Here is a 22,914-nt window from a genome sequence, read left to right on the forward strand (position 1 = left end):
GTTGCGTCTCGCCTATTAGGGTTAAAGATCCTGGCTATCGCATGTTGATACAAAAGGCGAGCTTGGTGGGAAAGAAGACAATTCTACTGACGTGGCGATCTCCGGCAGCTCCCTCTTTTTGGACGTGGAGAAATCAACTGCATGCTCTGATGACCATGGAGGGTTTGGAGGCCCGTGGCTCCCCTGGCCGTCGACGTCGTTTTGCCAGTGTTTGGGGTCCATATCTTCAACGATTGTCACCCCGAGCCAGGAGCATGGTACTGAATGACTGATCAATCCCTTGTTATGGACTATACAATTGTGGCCTCCTTATACGACTTTCCATTACTATTGTGTTACTGTATTGCCCTCGGGGGGAGGGGGGTGGGAGTTCTGGACAGGGGGGGGGGAAACGGTTGTATTATGTTGGGTTTTGTTTGCGGAGGGAGATCTGAGTCTACTCTCTCCTGTATAGTATTGTTTTCTTTATAAAACCCAATAAAAACGTTTAAACATAAAGACCTTTGAATCTTTATCTTTGCAGTCTGTCCCAGACTCTCCAGAAATCCCAGAAGATCCCATACCTGGAGTCCAAGAGGAGTAACATGCCACAACAGTATCTTACTTATTCACCATTTATACAGAGAATGGCAGAGTCCATCCCCTTCCCAATTCAGGAAGAAACTGATCAAACTAAACAACTTTCAGAAGTATTAAAATATATTAAGTCTGTAAAACAACCTTCAGCAGTGCCTGTGCACAAAGTCCTAAAAGACTTGTAGATGAAGATTTAGAATATCCCATTTTTTATTCCTCCAGGAGCTGGAAGAATTGACCTTAAATAGAGGTTCAGTGATTGCCTAGGTCATAGTAAGGTACAACTGCCTCATGTTTCAGTAATAATGGAGTCAGTATTCCAAAAAACTTAAAGATCAAAATTCTATTAAAATGCCTCTCCTGGAAAGGTTTTACCAATTGGCCATGCAGCAAAATAGAATTTTGGCACATCAATTCCAAATTGCACAGTATATGTACAACATTATATACAAGTTTAAAAACGATTCTGCCTCTCTATTACCTGAACTCCAAGGGAAAATCCTATCTCATGTTTCAGAGGCAGAGGAATACTCCAAGCATCTCATTAAATCCATCTGTGACAAATTTAACACCTCATCAAGAGTGTTGGTTATTGCTATAGGAACAAGAAGGTTAGTATGGTTTAAGGCCTCTAGATTATGAGAAGATGTCCATGAGAAGCTAGCAGGTGCTTCTTGCTCAGGAGACAGTCTCTTTGGAGACAAAGAAGGGAGACAGGTAACATAATTAAGAGCATTATACAACTCTCCAAACTGTAATCACAGGTTAAAGATCATATGGCATCACAAAGAAAATACCAACCTTTCAAGATGCAATATTACTATGCATATAGACTTTATACAGTGCATCCATACCAAAACAGCATTTTCAGTCTCTGCAAACAACCTTTTTTGAAACAGCATGCTAGAGATAGACCTCAGAGAAAGTCACTCCAACAGCTCATATAGAAATAAATACACAGGGTCTTTGACTACCATCGAGTTCTAGTGAGATGAAGAATTCAGCATTTTATCCATCAATGGTCATTTATAACCATCAACCAATAGGTTCTGAGTATCATACAGAATAGTTTCAAATAAAACTTCGATCTATCCTCCTGTGAACCTCTGCTTTCCTTGGAGTATTACCAAAGATCAAATAAATACCTATGATAAAGAAGAAGGTACAATCTCTCCTGTCTCTCATGCAAGACAATTTGTTACAGCCACTAACACGACTAGCAGGAAGCATGTGTGAGATACAGGCACAGGAAAGAACAACTAGTGGTACTATAATATTTATTATAATCCTAGTATATAGCAAAGCACAAAATTGATATCTAAGGTAAGCCAGCTCCACAGAGAAACATTTTTCCATGCATAGCTATCAAAACAAACAGGAATTATCTCTCATCAAAGCCAATCTGATCCCCACTTTCTATAAGAAGCCACATGCTGGTAACTCACTGTATTTGAAACACACTCCGTGGTCCCTCCCGATGCAGCCCTTTGGCCGAAACATGGTTGCCATGTCGGAGGACAATATTCTGTTTTAATGGACCTTGTTTTATGCCAAGAAGTTATGGAGTTTCACCATTGCAATAAATATTAATCGTTTGCACTACCATGTTTAGTAAGGATTACTCTAATTGTTCACACTCTCCTCCTTTTGTTACTTCTTCTTTGGCTGCCATGGGATGGGTTCTGTGGTGGCCTAGACTGCTGCTTCTGCTGTCAATGGACAAACTCTGCAGAGGCCCAGCTGGACCTGTTTTTGAAGGATTGCAGACTTGCCACGTGGGCTGCATCCTCCTGCTTGGCTGTCTGCAATTGATGAAATCATTCAGGCACTGGCAGCCAAGAAGGAGGATTTGGCCCAAGGCACTGCAAGGCCATGATACTCAAGTAGCAGTAGTAGTAAGAGGAGTGGGGGAGCTGCAGTGGTAGAAAAGATATGTTGCATCCCATCTACCATCAATGAGGCTTCTGGTGGAAATTTTTTTTTGGGGGGGGGGGGGGCCATGGCCCCTGTGCCCACCCCCCCTCCTGGTTCCCACGCCTATGTTGCAAGTGGTTATTTAATCTCCATGTTCCATGCCAAATGTCCTTGAAACTGTTGGGCATAATGTCTTTCTTCTGTGCGAAGGTATAACTGTGATCATGAGGTCATCCAGAAATCTTCTCTGCATACTTTCTCAAGGGCAGTAAATAGGCTTTTACAATCATTAACCTATCTGACTAAGCGTCGCTGGCATCATGCTAATGCTCATGTCTACCCCAGCTCTGTGCTAACCCTAACTCTGATACTTTCTCATCCCCAAAAGAACAAGACTCTTCCTCCAATTCTGGATTTGAGAGAATTAAAATAAGTTCCTTAAAAGCAATACATTCAAAATGAATACTCTAGCAACCATTCTCCTACTTCTAGATTACAACTGATTGTCCACCTTGGATCTCAAGGAGGCCTACTCACACATCCCCCTTCATCCAGATTGCAAAAAAATCTCAAATTCACAATAGAAATAATCATTACATTGTAACAGTAAATAATGGCAAATAAAGACCAGATTACCAGACTATTTGGTCTCTCAGCAGTACCGAGTCTGTTCACAAAATGTCAAGCATTAGTGGTGGCTCATCTGAGGAAAAACAATATATTGGTTTATCCATGCATAGAAAACTGGCTAATTTGAGCAGATCCTTCGAAGAAGCCAGATTTGGAGTGGAGGTGTAGACTAGTGTTAGTAGCACACACCATTTATGATACTTTACCGAAAATGAATAAAAACTACAATTTTTTGTTTTATGGGACAAAATTCATTTAGTTTGATATGAAATTAAAATTTGCTCATTCGTCCTTTTTTCCATTTTTGTTTCCAATAAATGCGCATCTCTAATACATGTAACACCATATGAACGGTTTCACATGAGGATAGCATAGTGGCACTTCAAGTGTTATTGGAATCAGCACACTCAACCTCTCTTTCACAGAGTTCCAGTTACAGCACCACTATGCGGTTTGCTGGATTGGTGGAGTCACACGTTCACTAAACATTAAATTCTGGATATACATGTAAGGAAGGATGAGCTTTTAGTTCTGCTGTTCTTAAATTGGCTCAAACTTCTTTCCTCCCAGATTAATTGGCCTTGGGTACTTCCCAAGGCCAATTAATCTGGACTGATGTAGCAGGATAATAAGGAGATTTAGCTTATCTGATAATTTCCTTTCCTTAAATCCTGCTATATTAATCCAAGATTCTCTCTGGAGAATTTTTATTTCAGTATATTCTGATTACAGAAATTGATTGCTCTCAATAACAGGAAAACTAGAGGTTCACGTGTTCTTTTTGCCTTTCCTTGTTTCCCCTCATTATCCAAAAGAATTTTGGATGGTATTTTCTTTTACGAGGGACCATTTTTGGTATTGAAATTCATGTTGTTTTCAGGTTATTTTTGAGTCAATTTTTTTTTTCCTTTATGGCTTTGACATAAGAATACTGGCTTTTGCTGAAGCTACACCATGGTAATAACCAATGTGTTGTCACAGAGAAAGTTGTGTCCTGTTTCCATCTGTCAGTAGAGAGCACAAATCCATATGTCCAGACTTGTGTAGTAGGATTCAAGGAAAAGAAATTATCAGATAACTTAAATTTCTCCTTTTGATCCATATGAGTTATCTATTTGACCATGTCAAATATCTACTTTTACAAAGAAGCTTTTTTTTAGCAGACCTAAACGTCTGCCACTTTTGGCTGTCCAGAAATGAAAATGAATTAAGGTAAAAATTTTGATATGCTATTAGAAATTAAGCAGCTTAATATGGAGATGCATAAGCAATTTTGATCTTCTGAAGGATGTTTATACGAAACATTGCAATGTCGGGGTTGAAATCAAGGATTGCAGAAAGGAAGACCGAGTAGGTTGGTGTGCACAAGCGCCCAGAATTTACTGCTGCTGTCTTCAAATACAGCACACGCAAGATAAGTTTAAATACTAATAAGTTTCTACTTGCAAAAGAAAATATATAAAAAAAATCTTTCATTATTGATGGTTTATGATTTCAACGATGGGACATTTTGCTGTGACCAATGATTATACTTAGCACGTTTATCAGGAACTCGAAAGTATTCAGGCCTGAAAAGTGCAATATGAAGGTCACCCACAACTTTTAAATTGTGAGACATATTTTCCAAGATATTATACATTTGAGTGAGATTGTAATTCTGTGTCATAATCTAGATTAGACATGTTCATTGGTAAATACAATGCTACAGATTTCAAGGAATTCAGTTTTTGCTTTTTTTAAATTAGCATTATGACTTGCTAGCTTTCTTCGGTAGATAAGACTGCCCTTATCCTATTAATATATATATTTTTTTTTTATATTCTGATTTTCAGGCATTATAGATATTTCTCTGTCCTCAGAGGGCTCGCAATCTAAAGCATAAAGCCACTAAGTTGCAAAGTTTTATCATTGGTGGGGATCCACTATCGCAAGGTCTGTCACCACAATAATGCAACCCCTCCTTCAAAAAAACCTTTGCGGCTCTATGGTGCAATATTTTGTCTCATGGCCAATCATCGAGGGGCAAAAGAATGCGCCTAGTAGCCCTTTAACACAATGGTGGCACCAATCTCAAGGGACTGCTATCGTCTTAATGAGCCGCTGGCCCCCCCAAAAAAGAATCTTGGGAAAAACAGGGAGGTTGAGCAGGGATCAGGGCTGACCCCCTACTCCACCAAAGTTAAAAATTAGTGTACATGCAGCTATGCGGCTATGGTCCAGTCCCCCTCAAATAGTAGCAATAATCAGTAACCTCCCCTGCCCCCCCCTTCCCCCCTCCCAAATGGTAAAAACAAATGTAGCTCCCTGATCCACGAACCTTTTTACTTTGGGTGAGTCTGGGCCACTACTTGAGGTGGCCCTGGGTTGAGATGGAAGACAAACCTTACCCCCCCCCCCCCCCTCAAACTCCCCGTTTGGCCAAATGACTTTTTTTTTTTTTTTTGGCCAGCTCTTTAAATGTGAGACAGGAGCCTCAGGACCTGCAATAGGGTCCTGAGCCTCAAACCTCACAATTATCGCTTTTGAAAAAGTTCAGCAGCGATAAAAATATTTGCATCAGATTACCTAGCAATGACCTTCTTTGCATGCATTTGCATTATCCATGCATGCAAAGAAGATCATTATATTAGGGGAGGGAGCCTGGATGGGGAGATGCAAAATATTATATATATATTATGTGATATGTAGCATTTAACACATGTTAGAGCACTTCTGCCTCTTCATGCATCTCCTAGTAAGTTTTACCTGAGGCAATGGAGGATGAAGTAACTTGCTCAAGGTCACAAGGAGTGGCATTGGAATTCCTGGCTTCCCTGGTTCGCTGCTTTAACCACTAGGCTACTCCTCCACTCCTGTAATAGTTACAGGATTAACTAAACTAGTAAACATAACATAAGAACGTAAAATATGCCATACTGGGTCAGACCAATGGTCCATCAAGTCCAGTATCCTGTTTCCAACAGTGGCCAGTCCAAGTCACAAATACCTGGCTAGTACCCAAACATTAAAAACAGCCTGTGGGGGGCAGGGGGAGAAATATTTATTGAAACATGGTATTTCCTAGTGTGTAGCCAGATGTACTCAGGACCAATGTGTATTGTGCTCTTCTGCTAGCAGATGGAAGTCGGACTCAAATTTCAAAGCTGACGTCACTCTAGATATACCCCTGCAATAACCTCAGCTCTTCAGTATCTCTCCGCCTCCTAGCAGATGCGGACACTATCCCACACACTAGAATAGTGTTAAGAATTACAGCAAAGAAGAAACAAATTTACCTTAAGGAAGATCGAGCCCTGCTCTCCTGCGGTGATACCTAAGGGTCCCTCCTCCAGTCGAATTCCTGAGGTTGATCTCCGATATCCCTCAGGGGTGTGCCTTGGTCCGATAGCCGGTTCCCGGCATGGACTTAGCTCCCCAGTGTGGCTGAAAGGCAGTGGGTGCAGAAACGAGTGCAGCGGTGAAGGTAATTCCCTTCCCCCCCCGCAGCTGGAGACGATCAGTAAGCGCCGAGACCAGGTAAGGAAAAAATCTTTAAATTCAGGTGTCCGGTCTCCACAGCTCGAATTGCTGTACCAAATCCATCCCGGCGAGGTTAGAAGAGCACTGATCGGGTTGAGCAGCCTTAGTTAGGCTAGGTCCCAATCCGGTGCAAGGGTTCACACACATGGAGACCCTCTGGAGGCACCATCTTACGCACGGGGGTCGTCTGCACCATCTTCCCTTCTCGCCGGCGGTACGTGCAGGGCAGGCCGGGCGGCCAATGCGCCTCACTTGAACGCGTCTAATACAGATGCGCACAACTGAGCACACCCGGCGCGCGTAACTGCACACACAGCCGTGTTTACAACTGCACGCGCACAAACACATAGAAACAATGGCACCGGTGCCCAAGAAGGCCAGAAGGCACTCTTTGCACAGCTTGCCCCATAAGAGCCGCGCAGCCTGAATTTGAGTCTTGCCTATGTCAACATTGCGAAGAAGCCCAGGGGGAACCAAAGCCTGGTCCCTTATTGTCGGGAGATGGTTCCGGAACTACTGAAGATAGCTCCCCGGACCTTTGCATCTCCGAGATGGCTTCCTCACAGGAGGGCACCTCTGGGGCCCCTATTCCAACTCCCTCTTGAATTAATATGGACCCAGGGACCTTCTCCTGGTTGGAATTTTTCCAAGGGCTGCAAGCCTTCATTCAGGTGCAATCAGCCCCAGCTGCGCCTCAGGCTCAACCTCTGTCGGAAGCACAAGATCCTCCCGGCCCTGCTCGGATGCCTCAAGACATGCCTCACCTAACCAAGAACTTCCCTAACAGGGTCCCAGACACCTCAGATGATGAGTGACTCCCTGGAAGAAGGAGAAATCCCTCCAGGAATGAAACCATACTGAACCATGCTTCGCTTCTTCTACAAGGATGAATTACCAACCCTTGTTTTCCAGACTCTGAAGACGCTGGGTATTCCTGGCACAGACCCTATGGCGGAACCAAAGAAAAGGAATGCCTGCATTTCCCAAAAGTGGATGCTATGGTCTGTGCCGTCTCAAAGCGAACAACGATTCCTGTTGAGGGAGGAGCTGCATTGAAGGACACTCAGGACAGACGATTGCAATCCATCCTTTAGCAGGCCTTCGATGCAACAGCAATGACACTGCAGATTGCTTCCTGCTGCACATTGGCGGCACGTTCCTGCTTGCTCCTCTCTCGAGAGAGAGGCAAATAACTCCGGAATGTATACCGATGAGATGATGGAACCTGCAGCAGCCTTCCTCACGGACGCAAGCTCAGACCTGGTATGCACCTCAGCCAGGGGCGTTGCCTGAGTAGTGGCAGCCAGAAGACAAATATGGCTACGGAATTGGTCTGCGGACGCGACATCTAAAGCGAAGCTCACAAGAATGCCTTTTAAAGGATCTGTCTTGTTCAGAAGCGAATTGGAGAAGTTAGCCAGCAAATGGGGCGAATCTCCAGTGCCTCGACTACCGGAAGATAGGAGTAAAAGATCTCTGTGTCCCTCCCCCAGAAGAACCAAGGGCAGAGGATCGCAGCACTTTAGACCCTACAGGAACTCGCAGTTCCAGGCATCTTGTCCCTCTGGAAGGCCCCAGCCCTTTCGGAACAGACAGACCAAGAGAGGAGCAGGCCTGGGGGCAGGCTCCAGCCGTGCTCCACAATGAGAATGGGCTGACCCATACACAGGAAGAGGATATAGGGGGTCGACTTGCCATCTTCTACCAAAGGTGGGTCGAGATAATGTCGGACAAATGGGTTCTAAACATCATTCGAGAAAGTTACTCTCTAGAGTTCCACAGCATCCCTCGAGACATTTATGATGACACCCTGCCACTCCCATTCCAAGAGACTGGCAGTAGAAACCACTCTAACAAGACTACTCAGTCTGAAGGCAATAACTCTGGTTCCCACGCCCCAACAAAATATGGGGCGCTATTCCATCTATTTTATCGTTCCCAAGAAGGAAGGATCTTTCCGACCCATCTTGGACCTCAAGAACATCAACCATCATCTGCGGGTTCTATACTTCCGCATGGAAACTCTTCGCTCCGTAATAATGGCAGGTCAACCGGGAGAGTATCTAACCTCCCTGGACCATTCCAAAGCATACCTTCACATCCTAGTCCATCAGGATCACCAGCGCTTCCTGCGCTTTGCGATACTGGTTCACCATTACCAGTTCCGAGCACTACCCTTTGGCCAAGCAACCGCCCCCAAAACATTCACCAAAATCATGGTGGTCGTGGAGGCAACACTGAGGAAAGAAGGGATCTTGGTACACCCTTACCTGAATGATTGGCTAATCGGGACAAAGTCTTCAGAAGAGAGCTGGCAAGTGACCAGCAGAGTCAAGAGCCTACTGCAGGAACTTGGTTGGGTCACGGACATGGGCAAGAGCAGTCTGTAACCCTCTCAATCGCTAGAGTACCTTGGGGCCCGTTTCAACACCAAACAGAACAAAGTCTTCCTCCCTCCCCTTGAGGAGAAGGAATTTGATGGAGCAATTACGATTGATGACTAATGCATGCCCCAAGGTATGGGACTATCTTCAAGTCCTCGGCCTCATGGCATCAACCCTGGAAGTTGTTCCTTGGGCAAGGGCCCATATGCGACCGCTCCAGCGCTCCTTACTGTCACGATGGAACCCACTGTCCCAGGACTACTCAATTCGCCTCCAACTACCAGCAGAAGTATGTTCTCAGCTCCAGTGGTGGCTACAGGAAGACCACCTAAGCAGAGGAGTAAGCCTATCCCCACCGAACTGGATCTTGTTTACCACGGATGCGAGCCTGCAAGGGTGGGGAGCCCACTATCAGGAACTGATGGCCCAGGGATAATGGAACAAGGAAGAGGCGGAATGGAACATAAACCACCTGGAAGCTCAAGCAGTCAGACTAGCGTGCCTGCAATTCAGCCACAGACTCTGAGGCAAAGCGATTCGAGTAATGTCAGACAACGTGACAACGGTTGCTTATATCAACCACCAGGGAGGAACCAAGAACCAGCAGGTGTCTTTGGAGATAGACCCTCTCATGGCATGGGCGAAGATAAACCTACAAGGGATCTCGGCCTTTCACATTACAGGAAAAGACAACATCTCAGCAGACTTCCTCAGCAGAGAGAGCCTGGACCCGGGGGAATAGACGCTGTTGGCCACAGCTTTCCAAGTGATAGTAAATCGCTGGGGTCTCCCAGCCATGGACCTACTGGCCCCCCGTCTCAGTGCCCAAGTCCCCAGGTTCTTCATCCATAAATGAGAGACGCAATCCCAAGGAATCGACGCTCTCGTCCAGACTTGACCAGAGGAAGACTTATTGTACGCCTTCCCCCCCATGGCCACTACTGGGCCGGGCCATCTGCAAGATAGAACAGCACAGGGAACTAGTTCTACTAGTGGCCCCGGATTGGCCAAGACGACCATGGTACGCAGACATGCAAAGACTCCTTACGGGGAACCCTCTATGCCTACCTCCACACAGGGACCTTCTCCGGCAGAGCCCGATTCTCCACAAAGATCCGTCTCGATTCTCTCTAACGGTCTGGCCCTTGACAGGACTCGCCTGAAGAAACGGGGGTACTCATAGGCCGTGACTGACACCCTGCTCCGAGCGTGCAAGTTCTCCACATCCCTGTCATACATATGGATCTGGAGAGTATTCAAAGCCTGGTGTGAGACAAGATTCCCATGATTCTGGAGTTCCTACAGGACAGTATGAAGAAGAGGTTGTCACTCAACTCCCTCAAGGTCCAAGTAGCCGCACTTACCTGCTTCAGACCAAAAGTGGACAGTATCTGGCTATCAACCCACCCGGACTTGTCCCGCTTCCTGAAAGGGGTTAAACAACTCCGACCACCCCTAAAGTGGCTGGTGCCTCTATGGAATCTCAATCTAGTATTAGACTTCCTAGCTGGGGCTTCCTTCAGACCAACATGCGGTCTGTCACTACACCTCTTGAAGACTGCATTCCTGGTGGCAATATGTTCAGCTCGTCGCATCTCCGAACTACAGGCTCTATCTTGTCAGGAACCTTTCCTCAGGTTCACACCTGGAACCATACAACTGCGCACTGTCCCCTCCTTCCTTCCGAAAGTGGTTTCCGAGTTTCACTTGAACCAAACCATCTCGCTACCAGCTCCGGATGAACATAAGGACTCGAAAGACTCATGCCTTCTTCGCCACCTGAATGTCGGCAGACTCCTGGTGCGATACCTGGAAAGATCGGAACCGGTGCACAAAATGGATCGCTTATTCGTTCTTCACAGCGGGAATAAACAAGGAGAAGCGGCCTCGCAGGGGACCATAGCCTGCTGGATCAAAGAAGTAATCAAAGCAGCCTACATAGAGGCAGGAAAGCCCTTACCTCTACAGGTTAAGGCTCATTCTACGAGAGCCCAGGCAGAAACCAAGCTGCTGTCGCCCACCGAGATCTGTCGGGCAGCGACATGGTCCTCCATACACACCTTCTCCAGGTTCTACCGCCTGGATGTTCAGACCTGGGAAGACACAGCCTTTGCAAGGGCAGTATTAAGTGGGCCACGGGCAGCCTCCCGTCCTGTCCAGGAGTAGCTTTTGTACATTGCATTGGTCCTGAGTCCATCTGGCTACACACTAGGAAATGGAGAAATTACTTACCTGATGATTTCATTTTCCTTAGTGTAGACAGATGGACTCAGCATCCCACCCATGGCTGCCCCGGAAAAGGAGAACCTCTGGTAAAAAACCTCGAGACTAAGCAAATACCGGTAAGCCGCAGTCTATCCCTAGTTCAAGACACCCACAGTTTGTCCGGTGTCGGCATTAATTGGTTGAGTGCACTGGCGGTCTCCAGTTTGGAAATTAGTTGAACCAGTTCAAGTTTTTCTCAAGTTTAATCAAGTTATTTAAGCAAAGATATATCCACAATGGCTTTTCGAAGAGAATACTGAAGAGCTGAGGTTACTGCAAGGGTATATCTAGAGTGACGTCAGCTTTGAAATCTGACTCCATCTCCCATTTGCTAGCAGAAGAGCACAATACCCATTGGTCCTGAGTCCATCTGTCTACACTAAGGAAAACAAAATTATCAGGTAAGTAATTTCTCCATTATTTTGATAAACTGCTCATTTTACCTGGTAGAAGCTTTAAACATACAGCCAAGCCCAATCTTCTCTGAGCAGAGACAGAAATTGTTTCTGCTTTGATATCCATTCTAATAAAAAACAATCACAAACCTTTTCCCTTAATTATCTTTAAAAATATTGAATAATTTTGTCATCTTTGCTGCAGCATTGCAATGTATTCTCTGCTTTGACCAATAAAATCTAGATTTACATATTTCTTCATGTTTATTGACCTGTTTTTGGCCTTACATGTTACAAATATTACAATGATCTATCTGTTTATTGCTTCTTTACATTTTAGTTCCCTTCCAACTTCACAAATAAATGCATATAGTCTTTGACAGCTTCAAATATTTTATCCTCATTAACCTTTAAATTTATGCTCCAAACTGGCCTGGTAGAACTTAATATAGAATAGTTTAGATGACCCTTGAGAAATATTTGATTTTATTTAATAATGCATTTGAATAATTTTCATTGCAGAATAGATTCCTGCAAGGGTAGTTATGCAAGGCATCTTGCAGTGAAAGAAATTAATATATGAATGTTTATCTGAGTATCAGCAGAACAAATAGAAAGTAACAGATTTTTGTCTCTCTACACTTCACAGTATACTGAAATCCATGGAGTTTGCCCCATCTGAAGGATCTGGTCCACAGGTATTGAAGTTACTTTCTTCTTTTCATTGATGTTTGCACTGTTTTTAATGTGATTGTGATCTTAAAAATTGATCCTCCCCTCTGATCTCTTATCCTAACTAATCTGACCACAAAATTGGCAGCTGAGGCTGTGGCCTGCCATGGAGGCAGGTCTTGACATACAAAAGCTCTGTTGTAAATTCTGCTTTCATGTATTTCATATGGACAGATATGAAGAGAGCTCTGTGTAACAGGTTATAGGAAAATAGTATAATTTCAGTGGTAAAGAATGCAGTCTGGTGAAGATACTGATAGAAAAAAATTGAACATATTTAACTTTTGCGAATTTTGCACTCCAGAAATGATGAACAGTGTGACTCTCAGCTCACAAACCTAAGCTTTCAATATTCAGTATCAAGTGTGATTTAATTATATATATATATATATAGTATAACCACTTAATATAAAACTTATGCTTTCCATAAGAAACCATCACTGTAACAAGAGATAAGCATCCCCCTTAACTGAATTTGAACCCTTTGCATGCTGTGTAGAATGAAGGTCAACATATGCATAAACAATGTGTGTATCTTATTATCATTATGGTTCAATTATATATTATCTTCTTTGTGTTAACATTTTGTACAAACCACGCCTAGACCTCCCACAGGAATTCCTAACTGCCTTAGAATCCCTTGGTCTCACCAACTGATCAATAAACCAACACACAAGGCAGGCCTCACCCTCAACCTGATTCTGGCACCACTACAACTACTTGAATGTACATCAAAGAATTTATTAGACCACTTAACTCTCCTAAACTGTCGATGTGATATATTATGATATGTGACCACCACTTACGTGGAAATCCATCCAAAAAAGGACCAAGAAATCTGTCCAATATTATACTTCGACCCAGAATCCCTCCTACTCACCTTGCTTTGCTCAGTCTACCACTGTCCTTGTAGATACCTAGAACAATGATCTTAAATCAGCCATGTACAGAATCATGCCTTGGAAAATCACCACCAAAAACTCCAAACCAACCACTGATTCATACAGGATCTGATTGTAATGAAAAGAATAGGCTAAAAACTTGAACAGAAATGGCATAAATCAAAATTACAGACCGATGACTGCAGAAGACACTAGATAGCCTACCACCAGGCAGTCACAGAAGCAAAAAGAGCCTACTATATCCAGAACCTTCAACTAAGTAGAAAACTCACCTAGAGAATTATTTCAAACCATGAACAATCTCTTGGGGTCTCACTCCCCTAAACCTGCTTCTCTCATAAATGAGATCCATTATAACAAGCTAGCTTCATTTACATAGATAAGATCACCCCTGAATAGAACTGGAAAAAACATCAGCACAAAGCCAAGCACCAGTAAAACAGACCCCACTGTCATGCTGTTATCAATAGAAGATAATGAATCTCTATTCTCCACTCTCAGACCAACCACCTGCTTAGATGATCCCTGCCTTTCCTGGCTTTTTAAGCACACTAAGCATGGACTACTCTACTGCACCCAGGCTATAACAAACACCTCACTAGCAAAAATTCAACCAATTGCCTAAAAGGAGCTATTGTGAGAACCACACTGAAAAAGGCAACTATTGTCTCCAGTGATCTGAACAACTACTGACTCATATCAAATATCCCCTTCTTCAGTAAAATAATTGAAAAAGCAGTGCTATAACAGCTATCAGACCACTTGCATGCTACAAACCCCCTTGACCTCTTCCAAATAGGCTTTAGGCCACACTACAATACTGAAATCACACTACTAAGTTTGGAGGAGAAACGCAGATTCTGTCTTGACCAAGGAAAGTCAGCCTTATTTATCCTCCTGGATCTCTAGGGAGCTTTGGACATGGTAGACCACAAACTTCTCCTCACCTGACTACATTTGATACAGCACTCACCTGGTTCTCATCTTTTCTCAAAGACAGTGCCCAAATGTCTCTATAGGAACAGCTTTCTCCAAATCCCACTCACTTACCTGCAGAGTATCTCAGGGTTCCAGCCTCTCACTCACACTATTCAATATATACTTATCCCCCCATGCAAACTCATCTGGAACTGCCATTTTGCCCACTATTCCTATACTGATGACATTCAACTCTTAATGCTAACTGGCACAAATCAGGTTTAATTTATCACTCACCTCAGCAGGTCCTTAGAGAAAATCACCAAGGTGCTACACCAAAATAAGCTCAACCTCAACCCCCGAAAGACAGAGATGCCATCGGGGGTCAAAATTTCTGATAAGTTGTCATATATCATATGACCGAGCAGCATGAAGAGAGTAAGCAGAAGCTGCTGAAAGGAGAAATGTAGGGGAAGGAAAAAGAAATGGCCAATTTACAACAGTCTAAAGGATGTAAGAAACAATGATGCCAATAGGAGAGAAAATATTTACGGGTATTTAAAAGTAGAAATATTAAGGATGGATGATTTAATGAAATGGTGTGGATTTATAAGAAATTGTTATATTTGTGTAGTTAAAAATCACAATTCTTTCAAAAGCATAAACATTTGCATCCCTCATAGCAGATCCTGCCAAGCTAGTAACAGTCTGCTGAGGGAGTGCTGTATATTGTGAGATATAAAACTTGCATTTTGGCTTATTTAGGATGCATCTAAACCTCTGGAAGTGTTGCTGCTGGAGAAAAATCGCTCCCTGCAGTCGGAGAATGCCACACTGCGTATCACAAACAGTGACCTGAGTGGTAGGTTTATGTGATTTCAGCTATAGATAACTTGGTTTATTTGCAAGAAAGGGCCTGTGGGGTGGTAGGGTGGGGAATGGGAAAGGACCTGCAGATGAGAGCCCGTGTTAGCAAAAGTGACAACAAGATTAATGAACAAACAGGCATCCTGAATAATGTGTGACTTTCTCATTTTGTACACTGGATAATAGAATACATCTTGGAAAGACTGTTGTGGCTGAAAAAAGGAAACAATTACAAGAAGGCTGCATATGGTAGATTTTGAAGCTGTTAACCTAATGCCTTACAAGCTTTGCTCCTCCCATAGTTTGGTATAATGTTTGCACTAGAAAGCATCACTTATTTTAATATTTCACAGGGATGTTTAATAAGATGATAGCTCCTCATTTCTCTGCTTTTCATAGCACTAACATTTTTATTTCTCTCTCTTTTACTTTCAATGAACATTTTTAAACAATGATGTCATGAATACAGCAGATAAAATATTGAAATTGATTACTGACCTAAGTTATTGCGTGTTGTGATGTATGTGTGACTTCATCAGAGCACTTGGATTACACACTGATCTAAGTACTATTTCTTTCATAGCATCCTTTTGATCCGAAATCTTTCTCTTTGCTGTAGGTTTAGGCAGGTTTATTTGGATCGTCATCTGTTTGATATCTGAAAATCACTATTTTTGTATGTATAAATGTTTGTAAAGAAAGGATGTGGGGGGGGACTTCTCCAGGCTGCTACATACTGTACAAGAAAGGTACAAACATGAAATGCATGTTGCTTGTTTTTCTTTTTTGGGGGGCCTTGTTTGGCTTATTGAAAATTCAATATAAAAACCTAATTGGCCCTAGTTTAAAAAAAACAAAACAAAACAAATGCACTTTTTTTACATTGTTGGGCAAACTTTGCGTTTTTATCTTGGTTTTTCCCTTTTTAATCCCCCATAATGCATTATGTTTGACCTTTCTTGTAGGGTCAGCCAGGAGAAAAGGGAAAGACCAGCCTGAGAATCGGCGTCCTGCAGCTTTGCTGGCCTCCCCTCCTAAGTTGCTCCGTAATATGGGGGAACAGGCTTCCAATACTAATGGTACCCATCAGTTCTCACCAACGGGTTTAAGTCAAGACTTTTTCAGCTCATCCTTGGCAAGCCCTTCCTTACCCCTGGCCTCTACCGGAAAATTTGCACTAAATTCTCTTCTCCAGCGACAGCTAATGCAGTCCTTCTACACCAAGGCAATGCAGGAAGCAGGAAGCACAAGCATGTTTTTTTCAACAGGTCCATACAGCACAAACTCCATATCTTCCCAAAGTCCATTACAACAGCAAAGTCCAGATGTGAATGGTATGGCCCCATCCCCCAGCCAATCAGAAAGTGCCGGGAGTGTGTCTGAAGGCGAGGACATGGACACTGCAGAAATTGCACGTCAGGTGAAAGAGCAGTTGATCAAGCACAATATTGGGCAACGGATATTTGGACATTATGTCTTGGGACTATCACAAGGGTCTGTAAGTGAGATATTAGCACGACCCAAACCATGGAATAAGTTAACAGTACGAGGGAAGGAGCCATTCCACAAGATGAAGCAGTTCCTGTCAGATGAGCAGAACATCCTGGCATTGCGCAGCATCCAAGGCAGGCAGAGAGGTGAGGGTTAATTCTGATCTTTTTAAATATTTTTGTGTGCCTGTGGGGGGGGGGGGGCGGAATGAGGATATGTTTCATAATCATGTAAGTAAGATTATTTTCATTCCAATCTTTTCCAAAGTGCAAAATAGCACATTCTAAACCAATTTATTTTTCTGACTCTATTCTGAATAATAATATAATTTTTAATTAGTATTGTTCTAGCTTAATGCAGCAAATTTTTGGCACTAATAATCTGTTTACATTTGCTGTATGGATAACCAGCCCTTGTCTTTGAAGGTATGCTCTTTTTAAACAACCAACATAAATTAAGAACATGCTTATTTAAATTAGAGCATGTGCATGCACATAAGTGTAATGTATTATTTGTATTCTAAATACTAAACCTATTTTCAGCCCTCAAGAACTGGAATTACCTATCCAGTGATCTCCTGAATTCTATTCTCAAATAGTTTTCTCTTACTGTAGCTATCATTACCTGCAGTTTTTTCATATTACAGTTAAAACACAGGTGTGGAAAGAAAGTTGTAAACTAAAAACAGACTTAAAATCTTGGAAGATAAAGAGTAATCATTTGCTTTAGTTCAGTTTATTCTGTATCTTTACTATTTGTCAGAAACTCTCTTAGTGGAGTAACTAAAAGCATGATTATGGGACAACATAAAATCAACAAAATAAATACTATTAACGTAACATTAAGACACATCAAAGTATACTTTCTGATCATTATAATGGTTCTCAAGTGTTTGGCACCAGTCATCAGATGACGTTCTCTTTGTTGGATGACCTACATCAATGATAGATAAAATGACTTGACCCGAGGTGCAACACACTCATTGACAGTCAAGATTTCAACCCAGGAGCTCAGAGATCTAACACTCAGTTCCTCCTTTATACTTTTAAAGAGGAAGCCAGTCAACATAATTTATCCATTTAACCAGAAACAGACAGTGAAGAACATAAAACAGGAAAATTGGGCAAGAAAAAGCAGTGCCTTCAGATAAATGCATCTTAGCTCATTGACCACATGAATGTCTTTGGCTTTATCATCTGTCCTTTCTTTTGAAGAAAGTGCTTGGAAGAATTAGCTGTCCTCCTTTAATGTACCTCTTCAATTCTAGCTTCTTTAGACATTTTTATCTATTTAGTTAGTTTTCTGAGGACAGCCAAAATCATTATGATCATGATTGATTGCTTCTTCCAATTATCTGAGTGTCACAGCATGTAAATAGAAATGTAAAACCCCTCCAGTGTTTAAAATCCATTTGTAAAACTGAGATCTTGGTGTTCTGGGCCATAACTACTGAATTATTAAGAACATAAGAAATTGCCATGCTGGGTCAGACCAAGAGTCCATCAAGCCCAGCATCCTGTTTCCAACAGTGGCCAAATCCAGGCCACAAGAACCTGGCAAGTACCCAAACACCAAGAAGATCCCATGCTACTGATGCAATTAATAGCAGTGGCTATTCCCTAAGTCAACTTGGAGGAAAGCTGTACCTTTTGTATAATCTGTATTTTTTCAAAATGACAAACAGTAAATAGTAAAAATTACTCCTAAATTGTTGTTTTTGAAAATCTGTAAATTTCTCCCTTACAGTTGTCTGTAATCTCAGGAAACATTTGTGTTTTGAATAAAGTCACAAATTATCAGATCTAGACTGTGGTCCTATGGCTTCATGCAGTGATGTAAATTGGGACACTAGAGGGATTTGTTCTTGAAATAATAACTTTAGATTATAGGCAGTCCAGTCTACAATAGTGATAAACAAAAGAGAAATTCTATAGCTTTATTAGTGTATTTATTTTTCAAGTTATAGGCAATATTAGCTAACTATCTGAGAACATTAGCCCAAGAAGGAACATATCCTGAGCTCTGGATTCTGTTTTCTGTATGCAGTAGTAGAATGTATAAGTGATACTTCTAATCATAAACAGAACAAAGCTGACCAAAAGTTCATCGAACAGTTCCACATAAACAATCCAGAGATCTAATTTTTACATTAGAATTTAATCACTGGAGTAACATTAAAAGCTTGATTTTCAAAGCAGCTTATGCACATAAAACCCTGTTTTATGTAAATAAGTGATGCTTAGAAAATCAATTAGGGGTTGTATGAGTAAAAATATGTGCAAAACATCATTTAGTGCATACTTTTACCAGCACAAGGAAGAGACATTCCTGGGAGGAGGGTTGGAGTTGGGACAGGGAAAGCATTTATGTGCATACTTTTGATTTTAAAGTGTGCATGTACATGCAGAAAGTTATACCTGCTTCAGATCAAGTGTAACTTCCTGCACTATTGTGTATGCATGTATGTACTGGGACAGCCCTCCATGGGTTATTTGAAAATTACCCTTCCAAGATTCATGGTCACGAAACATTGCATTTGATGACGTGCAGCCCTATTAAGATTTCATATGACACAACTAATGACATTAGAACAACTATCCCGATTGTTTTGTTCTTACCAAACTTGTTTTTCAACAGAGAATCCAGGCCAGAACCTGAACAGACTATTTCAGGAAGTACCGAAACGAAGAAATGGTTCTGAAGGTACGTCACAAGCAGGTGTTTTTCTTTGCAGCTAATACCTTGGATAAGGCGAGCGCTATAGCTGTATATTTCATTAGAGCTCTGCAGTTTGATTCTGGCCTGGAATCTGATGGAAAAACAGAACTAGTAAGTATAAAACAAACTACGGGTAGCACAGCGGTACTGTTTCTAATTTTAATGCTCTGCTTCCAACTTAGTCTGTTTGAATATTGAGCAGAAACATAAGCATGAAACAGGACATTGCAAACAAACACTGACGTAATCCTGGATAGTATTATAAATTGAGCCTTTATTGTGGTTGTCTAGCTCTAGATTCTTTATATTAACAGAAAAAGCAAGGAGAAGGGAGAGAGAAAAAATCCTTATACCTACATCTGTAACCAATATACAGTAAATGGACTATCAGTAAATGGCTGAATATTACTACTTTTCAATATATAAGCAATGTCCAAAAATCAATTGACAGGTTTGGGCTCTTGTAGGGCAATAAGCATTCAAGTGATCCAAAGAGCCATATATATTACAGATTGAATTAAAACAGCTTTTACCCTAGTTCCTTTTAAGGAAACTGGTTTTATAAGATTGTGTTTGTCTGTATCTCCCTAAACGTTTTGAACCATTCATCCAATTTGATTCAAATTTGTGCCACAGATAGGGTGAGTACCCAGTGACCCCCATCTCACACTGGCCATGTCCCCTTGAAGCTCCTAACACATTGAATCAATTACTTTTTTAATTTCCTATAGGGAAACAGGTCTGTTCGGTTCAGTGAAACCTCAGGAAGGACAGAATACACTGGGATGTCATTGAGCATTTTCATTGGTTCGCTGCCATTGGTTTGTGCTTGTGGTCACCAGCTGATGCAATTTCTTCCCTGTTGTCCTGTAGGGGAAAAAACATTTCCAGTGGTTAACGATGTAATTGTGTTAATGAGCACTGTCATAACCATGTATCAAATGAGGAAATGCAGCAACATGAAATGCTGACACATCTCCCTTTTCTTTGCTTTTTCCTATTTACTTTGAAATATTAAGGTAGCATTGATCCACCTATTTTTGCCTTTTTTTAACTTCATGTTAAAGCAACAGTTCATGTTCGCTAACCAAGATTCTGCCAGTGTTTATATGGCTACCAAATAGCTAAATACACTTTATTTTTAAAGATTCAAATACTAAACTAGTTATAGGTAAGGGAAATAAATATTACATATTTTAAAAATTCTTATATATTTCTCTTACTTCATTTGCTTTTGGTTGTATTGTAGGCAAAAGTCATGACCTACTGCTCAGACCACTCAAAGTTGAAGATTTTGAGGAAATCTGTGATCAGTCCACAGGCAGCTGTGGGCAATGTACTGGCAGTTAGTTCTGTGAGAACCCAAAGCCGCCTGCCTGAGAATCTGCAGCTTTTAAGTAACCTGCATTGTATCCAAGAGCAGCTGATTTAGAAGATATTGATTGTTCTTATTGATTTCCAAAGTTGCTGCTGCTTTCTGTTCAACCAAGCTTGAATTGAGACTGCAGTCAAAGTTGCTGCTGTTTTTTAGTAAGATTTCAAGGAAGGAGAAGTTTGTGACATTTTTACTCAGCTTAATGGTGCAGCTCATTAATACTTACTATACATATCTATTCTCAAAATTTGACCTAATGGAAAATATTTCTAGCTAATATGTCCACTGCAGTAAGTGACTATTTCCAGCAAAAGAGGATATTGTGTAAGCAATCTAGTGATTTATATTACTGAAATCTAAACAGATTTTTTTGCTTCTTCTGGGATTTTGGGGCTTATGCACTAAGCATAGCATACATGTTAAGACCATTTAGAATACATGCAGAATAGTGTGCTATGCACCCAAGGTTGTAGTGTACACACACAAAAGGGGTCCTTGATCACTTTAGTGGATATGTGATAACATTGACGTGCACATACATATAAGTAGAACAGGATATACAAATTAAGCTGTAGCATGGGCTCACTAAGACTTAAATTTTAACACTTGTCTTGGATCAGGTGTTAAATATTAATGCACACAATAAAGGTGGCAGTCCTGAGCCACAACAGAGCTGTTCAGTTCATGTATGGATACTCTGACATTAAGAATTTGGTTCCTCCCAATACAGTTCCTCAAAACATGGCCCGTGTCAGAGGACCTTTAGTTTTACCTGGCTTCTGATTGAATTTTTCTATGAAACCATATAAAGTTATATTTTTAAACAACAAAAATGATTTATTTCCTGACCTTCTGTGACTGTTAAATGTTAATGCACCACAGAGTTGACATGTTAACAATGTTAAACAATCGTGTGCGCCAAGTCCCGATTGCCTCCACCCCCTCCAAAACAAAGATTAAGGGGTCTCTGTATACTGATTGCTTCCTCTCAAACTTTCTACATATAAGATCAAAGAATTTAGCAATCCTGATGTCCCTCACAACACTGATCCCCCCCCCTCTCTCCACAGAAGTTGAAGACCCTGACATCACCCCCACCCACAATTCCCCCCTCCCTGTACAGAAGGCAATGGCCCTAAATGATACCTAATCCCACCCTCCTCTCACACACACGCACACACAAAACGTGAAGGGCCCTGACTGACCACCCCGCATACCCTCAAAAGATCTTAAAGACCCCAATTAACCTCTCCATCCACCCAGGATCAACGGACCTCCATTTGCAGGGCAAAGTAACGGAAAAGGTCAACCAGCACCATTTTGGAAGCCGACAGAAGTGGGGAAGGAGTGAGCCATGCTGTTTCCTGCCCTGATCTTCTGTAGGTCCTTATCTGAAGGTTGTAGGAAGGTGTTGGATTTTCTGAGGGTGGGAGGAGTGGGGGGAGAAAAAGAAGGGACCAGGGGAAAACGGGACACAAATGCCCCTTGATCTTGGATCTAAGTAGGGGGATTGGGGACATCAGAGCCTTCGCCTCCTGTGGTTAGGGAAGGGGGTGGGCATCAGAGCTTTCAACTTCTGCCCAGAGGGAGGGGATATCAGGACTTGCAGGCCCCTTTGAATGTTATGCTTTGAAGCGGGAAGGGGTAAGTCTGATTGGCCCTTTACATGTTGGCTGGTTTACACAGGAAATTTTGTGACCCAGCATTTGTGTACTAATAGAATGTGTGTGCTATGGGCGCAACATTTTCGCAGGTGCGGCAGTAATTTTGTATATTGCCTGTAATGTGGCATTTTAGTGTAAATGCTAAATTTTTAGGACACACAATTCTTAGTAGATAGGCTCCTTTAGGTGTAAAATTAAATGCACATATAGTTGTTTACCATTGTACCAGAAAATGATCTCCTCCTAAGGGAACATAGAGAGGGTTATTTACAAAGCTGTTTCTGTGGGTGAAACAGAGCTGTACCTGCATAAATGGGCTTTTGTAAAATTGCCTACCATATATCCAGGTAAAAATACGTCTGTAGGACCCGTATGCGCACATACTTTTAACTACAGTGAACAGAGGCATTCCCAGGGGCAAGGTTGGGGAAGGTTTCTATTTATATGTGTACTTTTGAATTTAAAAAAAAAATGTTCATAGCTTTTTCCCAGAATACTGTGTGTCCAAATTAGCAGGTGTAAATATGTGTAGCTAATTTTTCTGGGATAATTTACATATACTTT

The 22,914-nt window shown here is 41.9% G+C and overlaps 1 protein-coding gene across 8 annotated transcripts in view; it reads left to right on the forward strand.

The window, feature by feature from the left end:
• Positions 1-22,914, forward strand: part of CUX1 (cut like homeobox 1) — a 1,076,531-nt gene that overhangs the window by 748,007 nt on the left and 305,610 nt on the right. For 2 of the 8 annotated variants that reach the window (XM_029612600.1, XM_029612599.1), the window contains exons 13-17: positions 12,333-12,381; positions 15,001-15,097; positions 15,289-15,351; positions 16,068-16,739; positions 19,231-19,296. In XM_029612600.1, the coding sequence (XP_029468460.1) occupies positions 12,333-12,381; positions 15,001-15,097; positions 15,289-15,351; positions 16,068-16,739; positions 19,231-19,296 (947 nt within the window). The remainder of the gene's footprint in view (positions 1-12,332; positions 12,382-15,000; positions 15,098-15,288; positions 15,352-16,067; positions 16,740-19,230; positions 19,297-22,914) is intronic. The other 6 variants (XM_029612603.1, XM_029612601.1, XM_029612604.1 and 3 more) reach the window with 4 other exon arrangements.

This window comes from Rhinatrema bivittatum, chromosome 8 (assembly GCF_901001135.1).
Source record: "Rhinatrema bivittatum chromosome 8, aRhiBiv1.1, whole genome shotgun sequence".
Classification (NCBI taxonomy): domain Eukaryota; kingdom Metazoa; phylum Chordata; class Amphibia; order Gymnophiona; family Rhinatrematidae; genus Rhinatrema; species Rhinatrema bivittatum.